This window comes from Tamandua tetradactyla, chromosome 7 (assembly GCF_023851605.1).
Source record: "Tamandua tetradactyla isolate mTamTet1 chromosome 7, mTamTet1.pri, whole genome shotgun sequence".
Taxonomy (NCBI): Eukaryota; Metazoa; Chordata; class Mammalia; order Pilosa; family Myrmecophagidae; genus Tamandua; species Tamandua tetradactyla.
In genome coordinates, this window is record NC_135333.1 from 90,831,739 (window position 1) to 90,845,348 (window position 13,610).

Consider the following 13,610-nt stretch of genomic DNA (forward strand, 5'->3'; position numbering starts at 1 on the left):
AAAAGGAGCCATAGCCAGAGGAAGAGCAACATCTATATTAGAATGGTTTTTGGACTTAAATTTTATATGATAAATAATTATAAGTACTCTAAAGTTTAGCCCGGGAAGAATGGGATAGCATAGTGATTAAGAGTAAAAGTTCTGGAGTCAGACTGCTTGAATTTGATTTCTGGCCCTCCCACTTTCTACAGGCTAGGTGACCTTGAGCAATTACTTCCATACTCTGTAACTCAGTGTTTTCATTGTAATAATTAATAGCTATACCAAAAGGTGAAGATGAAATGAGTTGATAAGTGTCGAGTATCTGGCAAATAGTAACCATTCAATAAACACGAGCTATTAATGGAATCTGTGAAAGTATTTAAAGACATAAATTTTATCAGAATTCTAAAGTGTATCAATTGCAAAATGTTTTATCTTTTAGGATTCTAGGAACTTTTCCTACACTCTTAGCAAAGATCAGGACTGTTTTGGAACAACTACACTGACCTGCCGAGTATAAAAGGGTAGGGTTGGCAAGCATAGTATAAGGCACTGATACTGAATCTTTTAGAGTGATCATGGGCAAGAAACATGTACAACATGTCCCTCCCACATAGGTGGAACACTGGGTATGGTTTTCATAGAGGAGGAGGCTCTCTTTGGTCTTCTTCAAATACCGCTGTCTCATTTGCCATATGTTCTCTTTGTACACAGTAGAGGACCTTCTTGTACTATTTTTCAAAAAGTCTCTTTATCACTACTTTCCTTTTTTTTTTTTTTCAAACAGGAACACTCTTTGTATGTCCAAGTAAAAGAAAACAGAAATTTGCTTTGATTACTATTTCCTGCACTCTGATGGCATAGTGCCCTTTTCTCATTGATTGCCATCTGGAGAAAAGCCATACCTCAGCTAAAGTTAATTCAAGTTAGACCTGAGTTTCTTTCGGTCCGACTGAATGTTTCCTGTTTGGGAATCCAATCTTCAAACAACACTGGTTGAAACTAGTGTAATAACTTGTGCTGGCTCAACTCTGTCTTCTATAGAACATATTCTTGCTGAATAACATTGAATCTTTTGTGGTTTCATTTGAAATGAAGAAAGTAACTTTCTATGCCAGTACCCACTTCTTCCTCCAATCCGAAGTTGTATTAAAAACTAAGTTTTTCATGGTCAAATGGATATCACCAGGGAATTTCTATGTCTATTGAATATAAGGTTGTTTATTCCTGATGATAAGCTACAGAGTTGACTTTGAATTGTTTTTCATTTAATTCTTCATTCTCCTTAGTGACTTGGATATGCCATTTGCCAAATGGACCAAGGAGCAGGTTTGCAATTGGCTTATGGAGCAGGGCTTGGGGTCCTACCTGAATTCTGGCAAGCACTGGATTGCATCTGGCCAAACGCTTTTGCAGGCTTCTCAGCAAGATCTAGAGAAGGTGACTGCTTCTCTGTTTTATTTTTTCTTACAAAGTGAATACTGAGAGAGGGAAAGGAAACATGAAATATGGCCTGTTTTATAAACCAGAAAGGGGAGTGGGTGAAGATAGTAAGTACTTGTGAAAAAGGTTGGGTTTCCTGTTCTGTGTTCTTTTTTACCTCACAGACTTCAAAGGAAGGGCCTGGTCTTGATGATGCCCTTATGGAACACTTAAGCCACTAGGCATTTCTAATGAAAGATATTTGTATAGTGATAGCAATAAACCTTTAGTTCACATTTCTCAAAATAATTTTGTGGCATTGCCCATCTTCTCAATATAATATACACACCTCAGCTTCATTGTGCAAAAAGAAAACATAGCCTTAAATTTTAACTCCAGAGTCTTTTCTTCTTTATCATTTAACATTTTGAACAATATGAAAGTAGAATCCCTGTAATGCATGTTATAATTCCTACCTTACAAAAGAGAACAGTCTACTAGGGAGTGTCTAATGCACTGATAAATGAATTGTGGTGGTCTCAGCTTTCCAGGGGCCTTTTTTTTTCCTTCAGCATTTTAGCAGTCTGAATCAGTATCCCAATTTAATGTAATTATTTGATCTTTAACACTAGCTTCATTTTGGAGAAACTCATATTCTTTGCCAGTGGCATCCAGCCCATGTTGACAGAATTATAAAGTAAATGTTTCTGTTTCTTCTTTCAGGAACTTGGAATTAAGCATTCACTTCATCGAAAGAAACTCCAGCTGGCACTACAAGCTCTGGGATCCGAAGAAGAAACTAATCATGGAAAACTGGATTTCAACTGGGTCACTAGTAAGAGGCTTTTGTTCTTTAAAAGCAAATCACAAATGCTATTCCTTTGTCTTTTTTATAGCGAAAGCAGGTGTCTGTGGCAAGATAACAATACTGATATCTCTGCTTTAGGATGGTTGGATGATATTGGCCTCCCCCAGTATAAGACTCAGTTTGATGAAGGACGGGTAGATGGCCGCATGCTCCATTACATGACTGTTGTAAGTAATTCATGCTCCTGGGGTTTGGGATAGTAAAATTTTTCTCTCTGAAAAACAGTAATAACAGAGTAAGCAAAGTATAATATTTTTATGATGATTCCGCCAGAATTTGAAGGTGTCACTTTAACTTGATGAAAGGAGAGACAGTATTTCCTGTTGAAATTGAACAGAGACTTGTAGGATTTAGTGGTTGCTGCAGTCATGGGAAAATTGAAAAAGCCAATTTAAGCTAAGCAAAGGCTAATTTCAACTAAGCTATCCAAGAAGTTGATTTTATAAAAACTAGAGAATGTAGACATTGAACTATGCACTTAAAATGGGTGAATTTTATGGCATGTGTACTCTATCTTATGAAGGTATTTTTTAAAAAAAAGAATATAGAGAATGCAGAGTTTTGACACTGTGGCAGTTTCTAACCTATGTATTCCTATATCTAAGACCATCCAGAAAAGCCTACCTTTGACCTAATACCCATAGGAACTTTTCTTCCCTTTCTTTTCCCCCTCTCCCCTTCCCTTCCACTTCAGTCACCTGCTCCCTGAGAGCCCCTCACTCTTCTCGCTTCAGCCCAGTTCTGCCAGGGCAGGATTTACTGGAGCAAAGGAAAAGCTTCCTTTGTTATTGTGCATTTCTTATCTCCCAGCCATGGGTATAAGGACTATTTCCTCTTTTACCATGGTGGGAGAGGTGGAATCTGGGAGAACTTTGTTCTAAATTCCATAGTACTATTAGTGTTCTACTTAGATACTTTTTATTTAAATCGGCCTTTTGTGAGCTAGGCTGTGGATCCAGCTGCCATATGCATCTTCTTATAATAAATGAAAAGTTTCAAACAACTAGCTTAAATAGAAATTTTATAATATCAAGGTAATTTGAAGTTTAGCTCAAAAGATATTTTTCTCTATCTTTGTATCAAAATCTTTTTATCAGTGGGCATGTCACGTAAACCTACATATAACAATAGCTAATACATGACTTCCTGCATACTTATTTTGTGCCAAGCATTCTCCTAAATACTTAACTCAATCCTCAGTGGCCCTTTGAGTTAGTACTCTTATGATCCCCATTTTTGGGGTGAAGAAACTAAGGAATCAAGAGATTGGGTAGCTTAACCAAGGATCCACTTTTAGAAAGTGGTAGACAGTAGTAAAGCATTTGAACCCAGACTTGTTTCCAAATCCTTGCTTCTTAATAGCTCATATTCTGCCTAGAACACATTCTGTACATATTTGCTTGCCTATGTAGACATGAATGTGTTCCCATAGGAATGTGAACAAATTCAGACTTAAAAATCACAAGTAACGTATATATGACTTTCATGGCTGTAAATATCTTGGAAAATTGGACCCCAGAAGTCCTAAGTCACAAGGTTTGTTTTAATGTGCTATCCTGGGCTGGACCCTGAAACAGAGAAAGGATCTTAGTGCAGAAACTGGTAAAATCTGAACAAAGTCTGCATTTTAGTCTTGTTGTTACCTATGTTAATTTCTTAGTTTTAGTTCTGTGTCATGGTTATATAAGATGTTAACATTGGGGAAGCTGAATGAAGAGAACTCTGTACTTACTACCTTCACAACTCTTCAGTAAAGCTAACATTATTTAAAAATAAAAAGGTTTAAAAATCCAAAAATAAATCACAAACTAAAGTCTGCTTTGGTTTAAAAGAAAATAGTCCCTCCTTTTAAAATCCCTCAATGTATAAAGAATTTCAAAAATAATTAACATTTTATTTTGAATGTAAAAATCGTACTTTTAGATATTTTTAAAAATCTTTGGTAGACTTTAGTTAGATGAAAATAGCCTATGTTGAAATGTCTTGAATGTTTATCTAAACTTTATATTAAAATATGTTAAATGCCTTTTCTAATTTATCACAAAATACTGTCTTTGAGTAATTAATTCAGAAAAAAAATCAGGAAATGATTTTTGCTCAATAACTTTTAGGATTTAAACTGACTGGCTAACATTTTTGCTTATTAAGATAGTTCTGTGGTAGAGTAAATGTTTTCTTCTTTTTTTTTTTTCGTAAGAAGTGTCTTATCAGTAAAATGTGCCTAAAATGGGTGTTTTCCTTATTTATTTGCTGGGTGTGTTTGGAAGCAGCCTGCTGCTTATCTTAACATAGCTCCCCAAATCACCTTCTTTTAAAGTAATTTGTTTTGGTGTGTTGGTATGTTTGAAAATGTTCCCAGTAGCCACAGACAAGTGAAAGTTTTTCCTTGCAGGTGTTGATTGATGATATATTTTGATACTTCTAACTCCTTCATTTTTCTTCTCTCCTTAACTCTAACCAAAGCCTTTGCACCAATTGCCATAGATTTGCCAAAATTGTTCATACTGTCTGGTAGATAAATCATAATAGCCTAGATCTGGGGACTTTTGAGTCTGGGGGGTGGGGATTAAGTAATAATGGCCTTCTACTGATTTTCCCCCAATGATGATGTGTCTTAGTTCAGAAAATCAAGTCTTAATCATCAGTGAACATTGCTCTTAGATATCTACTGAAAGGGGGTGGGGGTAGGTAGTTTGGCTTGTGCCCTTTATTGTGCTTAAGTAGCTGCTTATCAGGTCAAATCAAAGCAGATCACCTTTTGTAGTACCCCAGCCAGCGCTCTTCATCAGGGTGTCTGGAAAAGAGAGAAAGAGTAGAAGTTTGCTTTAGTGGGAAGCGCATTAATTTTAGTTCTCTCTATTGGGGTGTTGGGGATGAGTTTTGTTTGGAGCAGAAAGAAGGGTTCTGTTACTAAATAAAAGCATTGAAAACACTGACAAACTCTTAGGGTACATTGGTGGAAGGGCTCTTCTATTTTGATTGTGGTTTTCCGAAATTTCCCTGAGAAAAATCCTCCTGCTATGAACCAGCACACTGAGCTCCTCTTTTTGTTCTTTTTTGCAGGATGACTTACTATCTTTGAAGGTTGTGAGTGTGCTACACCATCTTAGTATCAAAAGGGCCATCCAGGTCCTGAGGATAAATAACTTTGAGCCAAACTGTCTGCGGAGGCGGCCATCTGATGAGGTAGCATTTCAGATTGAGGTTTATGAACATGCACGTTGCATGCATATGACCCTGTGCATGTGTGCAAAATTAAGACTCATTTCATCTTGGATCCTCCAGGAAAAGCTGCTGGTTTTCTCACATTCTCAAATATAGCCTCATTCCCGTCTTAGGCTTTGTTTCCTGTATTCCTTCTTACCCGCTCCCTGCCCATGATGGTTCCATCTGCATAACTGTGGCCAAAAGTTGCTTTTCAGTTATGTTTCCTCCTTTGCTTGGGTTCATTTTTTTCTTGCCTCCTTAAGCCACAGAGTGAAATATCACTCTAAAGACTTCCTCAATTGGCTTGGTCTTTTCATAAAGAAATGCTTATTAGTGTGGAAAAATAGCTTGTAACTCTGTGACATTAATCCTTTGAGAGAGAATTCAAGCTAATAAGCACCCTTCTTACTCTTTTAACCCTTGCTCTAAACATTAGTAGAATGTCAAGGGTGGTGCTCCATGGGGTGAATTTTATAGAAGAACATGCAGGTTTAATATTTGGAATGCTGTAGTCAGCCACTAAGCTGTTAATGTTGTCTGTTCTCATAGAATAGCATCACCCCGTCCGAGGTTCAGCAGTGGACCAATCATCGAGTGATGGAGTGGCTGCGCTCTGTGGACTTGGCAGAATATGCCCCCAATCTCAGAGGCAGTGGTGTCCATGGTGGGCTTATGGTAAAGCTTGGTTTTCATTTAAAATGAACTGCTTATCACTTTGTTATCTTTTGTCTCATGAGGCTAATAACACCAGTTTGCCTATCAACATCCCAAAGTCGCCAAGGACAACCCTCCTTTACTATTTCTAGTGTATCTTACATTCAAAATAGTTGTTTCCCATTTTTTAATTCATATCATATAACTCTACATTTGAGTTAAGCACCTTTCTCTTTTATTATCTTGAATGACATCTGCCTGCTGTCTCTTATATGATCATGGTTTAAAGCCCCTGCAAAGAAACAGATTGTATTTCTGCACACTACCACAAAGGTATCATGAGAACAGGTAGCAGCACTAACTTTATAATGCCTGAGTCCTGGGTTTTAGGACCAGCTCTACCACTTACAAGCTTGGACAAAATAAAGAAAAGATGTGTAAATTACAGATCAGAGTTATTCCCTATCTACTTCACTGGGAAAAAAGTGTCATTGGAGATAACCTAAATGAAAGCAACTTTCAAATTATAAAGCACAGTACAAACATGGCATGACATGAGGTACCTTATAAAATTTGTAATTTTTCTTACAGGTTCTAGAACCTCGTTTTAATGTAGAAACAATGGCTCAGTTATTGAACATCCCACCAAATAAGACCTTGTTGCGAAGACATTTGGCCACTCATTTTAACCTTCTGATTGGTGCTGAGGCCCAACACCAGAAGCGTGATGCCATGGAGTTACCAGATTATGTACTCCTAACAGCCACTGCCAAAGTGAAGGTTGGTTCAAGTTCATGCCATTTAATAATTGCCTGAAGCAAAGTCTCAGTTTGACTCTTACCTGGTTGTTCCATTTTCTGGGACTTATTAAGATTTGGGAGTGGGTTGAAGATATTATATACCTTTAAGCACAGTTAAAAATAATTATTTGTGGAGGTTTCTGTCTGGAGTTATCTTTACACGATCATTTATTTTATTAGTTAACAATAATAAAGAGCAAGATATTGACTTCTATAATTGATGCTTTGTCAATGCAGAGAGCCCATGACCTGGGGCCCAAATATTGGTGGTAGTTGTTCTGTATTTTCTATGGATAAATCAAGTATAAGAGAAGGATATCTCCTGGTGCAGATTCAGCTTGTCTGACTTGTAATTGCCCAACCTTACAGGTTTGGAAAAGATACTTAAGAAATGAAGCAAGGTAGACCAACAGTTCCTAATTTACCTGGATTCTTGTTTCATACCAAATCAGATTACTTTTTCTGTTATTAAATCATTCCTATGTTGACTTTTCTGTGTTAAGTTATCCTAACCAACTTTATGTGAAGATAAGATTTATTGACTCCGCCAGAAATATGTACACAATGCCTTTCTTTACCCCAGATATTTGACACCCTGTCTGAGCATCTCCTCTTTAGTCCTCTTTCTTCTTTAAGACATATGTCAGATTTGAAACATCTGAGAGATTCTGTTCTATTTAATTTCTGAGTCATCAGCCTGATTACCATGTTTCTTAATAGATAGTCTCAGAAGTATCCAGTGACTCAGATGGAATTTCTCCTCTGTGCATCCCAGGGCATTTTCTTCCCAAAGAGCTGGATTTCTTTTAGCAGTCACCATGTAGGATATGGAAGCATACAGGCATAGAAGTTAATCGTGGCTGCATCCAAAAGGAAAATACAATAATCACCATTTTCCTTTGCTGATTAGAGAGATTGAGAAACCTTGCAAAACTGGATTCAGCCATGAGAAATCCTGCTGCGTGAAGTCCTGTCTAATCAAAACTAGTACTCTAGGCATATTTTGCTTATCACTGTGACTACTAAGCTAGTTGATATAAATAAGGAGAATAAGCTTAATCTTCTGAGACTCCTAACAAGGATCATATTTCGTATTTGGATGCAACAGTACTATCTCTATGATGCCTTTCTTTTTTTCTTTTTTTCCTTTCAATTTTAATTGAACAAAATATAAATGCTTTACTCAAGCCTGCTCAGGGGTAGCTGAATGAAGAAAAATGCTGGATTTGAGATTAATATAAATGTGATCTATACTTATAGAAGTTTAACTTCCAAAACCTTTCTATCTATATATTGACAATTTTCTTTTGCTTTACTAAGCTTTACTTTTTAAAACACCATTTGAGTTAAGAATGGCTAATTGTGTTAGCTTTGATTTTTTTTTTTTGATGCCTTTGTTTTTGATACACAAATTTAATTCTCCAGTTGCTTTTCTCTTTGTGATTGGGTGAATAATTATAAGTTACCAGTCCTTTGCCATATATTTTACCAAACCCCTGAATGTTTTTTGTTTGCTTTTCTTTTAAAGCCAAAGAAACTTACCTTCAGCAATTTTGGGAATCTGAGAAAGAAGAAGCAGGAAGATGGGGAAGAATATGTTTGTCCAATGGAATTGGGACAGGCATCAGGAAGTACAACCAAGAAAGGATTTAAACCTGGTGTGGACATGCACCTGTATGATGATGATGATTTGGATCGGTTAGAGCAGGTAAATGCAATAGATACTATGTAGCTATTTTAAAGTTCTTTCAGCATTCAAACATGAAATGAAAACTTTGTACCTGTTCCCTACTATTAAGGACATAGCCTTCGAAATACCTAAAAATAAAGATAATAAAGTAATAGTGAACACTTGCAGATTGTTTATTATGCCACAGGTGTTATCCTAAGCATTTAACATATATTAGGGTTAATAGTAGTCCTAAGACATTAGGAATATTGATATACTCATTTTAGAGATGAGGAAACTGAGGCATAGCCAGGTTAAGTAACTTTTTCAGGGTCACAGAGCTGGTGGAAAAGCTGACATTCCTACCTGCCATATGGGCTCCAAAGCCTGTGTCCTTTACTGCCTCTGATTTAAGGAAATCTGCATATTGAAACAGATGAGGTATGGACAGGTCATACTGACTAGCCTTTTCAGGTTGAAGTCATGGGGCCACACGACTGCCTTCTAATCAACAATCCTTTGGTGCCATTGTCAAAGTCAGAGCATTAAGCTAGATGCACCAATAAAGCATTTCTTCTAATTTTTAATACCAATTGCAGTAGTGAGAGGAGATTATCATCAAAAGTGTGCTGTTCCGGGCCACAGTGGCTCAGCAGGTAAGAATGCTTGCCTGCCATGCCCGAGGACCCGGGTTCGATTCCCGGTGCCTGCCCATGTGAAAAAAAAAGCTTTAAAAGTGTGCTGTTCCTACTCCATTCAATACACCTTGCATTGTTTCTTAGATTTTTGTTAATTTTGGTTTCCTTTTCCTGAAATTATACAAATGAACATCTCATGTTATGGTATGTCCTTTGCAGATGGAAGATTCAGAAGGGACGGTGAGACAGATAGGTGCATTCTCTGAAGGCATCAACAATCTAACAGTAAGTTTGTAAAAAGAACTTACAAAAATGTTAACCTAAAAAATATATTTTACAATAACCTCAAGTGACTGTTTGTATATTGTATACACTTCGCTTGCAGTATGCATGACTCTTGCTGTCATTGTTTTCCAGCACATGTTAAAGGAAGATGACATGTTTAAAGATTTTGCTGCCCGTTCCCCGAGTGCCAGCATTACAGATGAAGACTCCAACGTTTGACCAGAGCCGCTGCATAAGCTTTAGAAGCTTTTAGTCTTTTGTTCTGCGTTTCCTCTCTTAATACTCACAGTGTAAACAGTGTGCAACAGATTGTGTATCATTTATCGTTCCAACTCCTGCTCTGTTAGCAGTGGAAATGGAAAGCAAGGGAAACGGATCTATTCTAAAGTTGCCATGATAAAATGAGACACTGGTAAATGAGAGTATAATTGTTTTTCCTCTATTTAATGTAAAAATCTGTGATATATTTAAAATATTTCATTTAAGATGAGTATTTTGCCATAGTGTTTCCATTCGCATTGGCAGTATGGAGGATTTTTGGCGCAGTAAACAGTTAGTGAGCGATGTTTTTGCATCAGTGTTCACTGCCGCCCTGGGCAAGATGTCATGTGCTCTCAAAAATCAACAAAAGGAATTTCTTTAAGCGTTCATTGTGCCCACTAAATGCCAGCCACACCTCCACATGCCACCTGTTGTCTTATTTTTATAAATTTTTCTAAATAGATGTATATATACAGTACATAGAAAATAGAACTTTTATTTTGACACCTAAGGAAGATGGTGAAAAGATCACATTTTAAATAAATGCAGTGATCACATTTTTCATGTACCAGCTGGTTCCTGGAAAGGTCAGGATGCTCCTTCTTTCTCCACAACTGAATTCTAACAATGTTGATCATTTAGGCTATATAGTATATATTAAATACCCCTTCTTTGATTACACATAACCAAATTGTGAACAGTTTTTGAAGAGTATCAACCTTTGTCTTGGATACTTTTACCTCATGAGAAAGTAGTTGAGGGATAATTAAATACAGTTAATGAGAATGAACTCAGAAGCTCCAAAAGTATTTGTAAACATAATTTCTGATGGAAGTCAAAACAAAACAAAGATCTTTACAGTATTAAGCTTCTTACTGTCCTTTTTGTCAAATACATCATTACATCAAAATACTAACAGCCTGCCTAAGTATGTTTTTAATTATGAATTTCTGAGACTGTTAATGAATGGCGCATATAAAGCTGAATATTTGTCTGAACATTTTGTTCCAATCACAGTTCAATAACTTAGACTTTAAAACCAGTTTGATACAGTGGTGACTATTTTGTGATGATAAAATGTTCATGTTTTTCTGTAGCACAGGGCTTTTCTTTATAAAGAAAATAGAAAGCTGCAGCAAAAAACTATTACAGTGTTTATTATTTTGGGGGGTATTAGAAAAATATTCTATTTTTTATTCAGTACTACATCATTACTCATGAGAGCCATCCGTGGAAGAGGCAGGTTTTCACAATTTGGGGTGGGAGGGACAGTTCAGTAAATACCATTGGACTTGGTTATTTTAAGCTGTATTTGAATGTCAGTGCTATGATCTTTTAAGTTGCCACCAAGTTACCATCAAAGAACTTATAACACTAGGTTACTACTTATTCATAACTAACATGATTTGATGCTGAAAATAATTTTCTTTGCACCCTACCATTCATTATTTCATAACTATATCAGAAATTTACCATTATTTGTATTTTATTTTAATGTGAATAGATGTCATCATTTGAAAAGCTCAAGTTATTATTAGAACCTGATTAAAATATCAGGAGACTGTTATAGATGCCAAATATTCTTTATTCAGGTCAATGTAACATACTGATGATTTATGAGAAGAACAGAAATTTTTTGATTATATATTTTATTTACAAAATGTTATGCACTGCTGGTATTACCATACAAAAGGAAATAAAGTCTATTGAAAATTGCCTCATTTTTATTGTCTGTTATTTCGTTTTCCTTTGTTTAGAGTAATTGCTAGGCTTTCTTTCCGAGATTGTTCTCTAACAATAACACCGACTCTTTATAGTTTTCAAACTCACATGGATTTGCTAGAATGGAATATATAACATGTATTGATTGAAAATTTTGAGAGCTTTAGTTAGAAAACATTCGTGTGAAAGGAGACATAGACAACTCTGCTGGGGGTGGGGGGGGCGTGGATTTGCTCTTCCAAGAGCAAATGGAAATGACTCATCTGTAAATTTTTAAGTTTGTTACAGAAAGGGGTCTTTAAAGAATCACATGCTATTTTTAATTTAAATAAAATTTGGAAACAGGAAACATACCTTGTAAGAGATTACCAGATAAAAAAGTAGAGTGAATGTAACCTAGGGAAGAACAGATGTTACGTGTGGATGTTAATATTCCTAACTTAATAAACCAGCAGGAATCTGTTTGACTAGAACACACCCAGTTGACAAACAGGGATGCCTAATGTGTTTGTTTAGCTGTTTAGCTATACATATATATGCTTAGCTGTTCCAAGTAAACCTTCAGGGTTGGAAAGCTGTGACCATATTAATAGGTGCGAATTCATTGCAAAACTTTTATTCTGAGAAGGAAGTCTATCTGAACAAGTTTTACATGTTTGATATTTGGGAGCACTATTGATTGGGTACAGAGAAAATGGGACAGAAAACATCCCAACAATTGCCTCTGAGTGACAGCAGAGAGGCGCTCAGCATCTGTGAGGTGTTCAGTGGAGCTGTAGTCCATGCAGCCCAGAAACTGACGGAATACCTTGGATTTGAAGATCCTCTGAGTAAACTCTGCCCAGCTCCAGACACTCTGAATGAGATCTTCTTAATCCACTTCATCACCTTCTGCCAAGAAAAGGGAGTTGAAGAGTGGCTCACCACCACCAAGATGACTAAGCACCAGGCCTTACTGTTTGGGGCAGACTGGGTTTGGACCTTTTGGGGAGCCGAGAAACAAATAAGGCTTCAGCTGGCGGTACAGACTTTACAGATGTCTTCTCTTCCCCTGGTGGAGTCTAAGCCTTGTGACATCTCCCATCTGGAATCAAAAGTAGAGGAAACGTCCACAAAAGAAAGTAGATTTGATAAACTGGAAGAATTCTGTAACTTGATAGGAGAGGATTGTCTGGGTTTATTTATCATCTTTGGCTTGCCAGGAAAGCCAAAAGACATCAGAGGAGTCGTCCTGGACAGTGTCAAGAATGAAACGGCAGTCAGCCATCTGCCAGGAGGAAAGGCTTTGACACAGTTTGTCCTGGAAACTGAACATTGTGTCTCTATCAAGGAGCTGCTGGGAAACTGTCTGAGTAAGAAAGCTGGACTGAGAGAGGTGGGCAGGGTTTATGTTAACATCCTCTGAACTGGATATGTGTGATAGGACTAGCCTGTAAATTGAAACAAATATATATATTTTTAATATATATATTATCCTAATAAGCAAGATTATATACTTGCAGCATTCCAGGACAGGATTTTGTTTTCCTTTCTTCCCTCACTCCCTTCCTCCCTCCCTCCCTCCCTCCCTTCCTCCCTTCCTTCCTTCCTTCCTTCCCTCCCTCCCTTTGGTTGAAAATGATTACCTGGGTTAAAGAATATTGGTGCCATGGTTATGGAGGAAAAAAAACCCTTGCCATATTTAAGGAAAAACATAATTTAGTTTAATCTCTCATTCATTTATTCAATAATAAAGGTGATAGAGGATAATCAATTCTTCCTTAAAGTTTGATTTGAAAAAAAATGTGTCTTTAGTGTGAAGTGATAAGTCTAGCTTTCAAAAGTATAAAATGTGTTTTTACTTCTATAGGTGGGAGGTGGGTAGGGTAAAGTGATGGGGAAGATTGCAGATGATATTTAGTTATATTAATAACAGCTTCCATACAGGACTCCTGTGCAAAGCGTCACACTGCTCTTTTCTTCTAACCCTTACACGTACTCCCCACCTCATCCCTAGCTGCTTCCTTGAACAGAGAGGACTTTGATGGGATTCCACTTCGGAATTTGCTTGAGTGTTAGCTTTACCTATGATTTTAAACACAGCCATCCATATAACAATTCAT

The 13,610-nt window shown here is 36.8% G+C and overlaps 2 protein-coding genes across 13 annotated transcripts in view; both read left to right on the top strand.

Moving 5' to 3' along the window:
* PPFIBP1 (PPFIB scaffold protein 1) overlaps positions 1 to 11,507 on the top strand; it is a 300,273-nt gene extending 288,766 nt beyond the window's left edge. For all 12 annotated transcript variants that reach the window (XM_077170388.1, XM_077170392.1, XM_077170389.1 and 9 more), the window contains 9 exons: positions 1,272 to 1,422; positions 2,128 to 2,239; positions 2,351 to 2,439; positions 5,336 to 5,458; positions 6,029 to 6,154; positions 6,725 to 6,913; positions 8,462 to 8,641; positions 9,460 to 9,525; positions 9,658 to 11,507. In XM_077170388.1, coding sequence (XP_077026503.1) covers positions 1,272 to 1,422; positions 2,128 to 2,239; positions 2,351 to 2,439; positions 5,336 to 5,458; positions 6,029 to 6,154; positions 6,725 to 6,913; positions 8,462 to 8,641; positions 9,460 to 9,525; positions 9,658 to 9,744 — 1,123 coding nt within the window. In that variant the 3' untranslated portion in view covers positions 9,745 to 11,507. The remainder of the gene's footprint in view (positions 1 to 1,271; positions 1,423 to 2,127; positions 2,240 to 2,350; positions 2,440 to 5,335; positions 5,459 to 6,028; positions 6,155 to 6,724; positions 6,914 to 8,461; positions 8,642 to 9,459; positions 9,526 to 9,657) is intronic.
* A 550-nt stretch (positions 11,508 to 12,057) lies between these two features.
* REP15 (RAB15 effector protein) lies at positions 12,058 to 13,005 on the top strand. The gene has a single exon (XM_077167947.1). The coding sequence runs from the start codon at positions 12,203 to 12,205 to the stop codon at positions 12,911 to 12,913; it is 711 nt and encodes a 236-aa protein (XP_077024062.1). The 5' UTR covers positions 12,058 to 12,202; the 3' UTR covers positions 12,914 to 13,005.
* The last annotated feature ends 605 nt before the right edge of the window (positions 13,006 to 13,610 follow it).

Coding starts and splice junctions, on each gene's coding strand:
- REP15 (XM_077167947.1), top strand. CDS start 12,203: ATGGGACAGAAAACATCCCAACAATTGCCTCTGAGTGACAGCAGAGAG.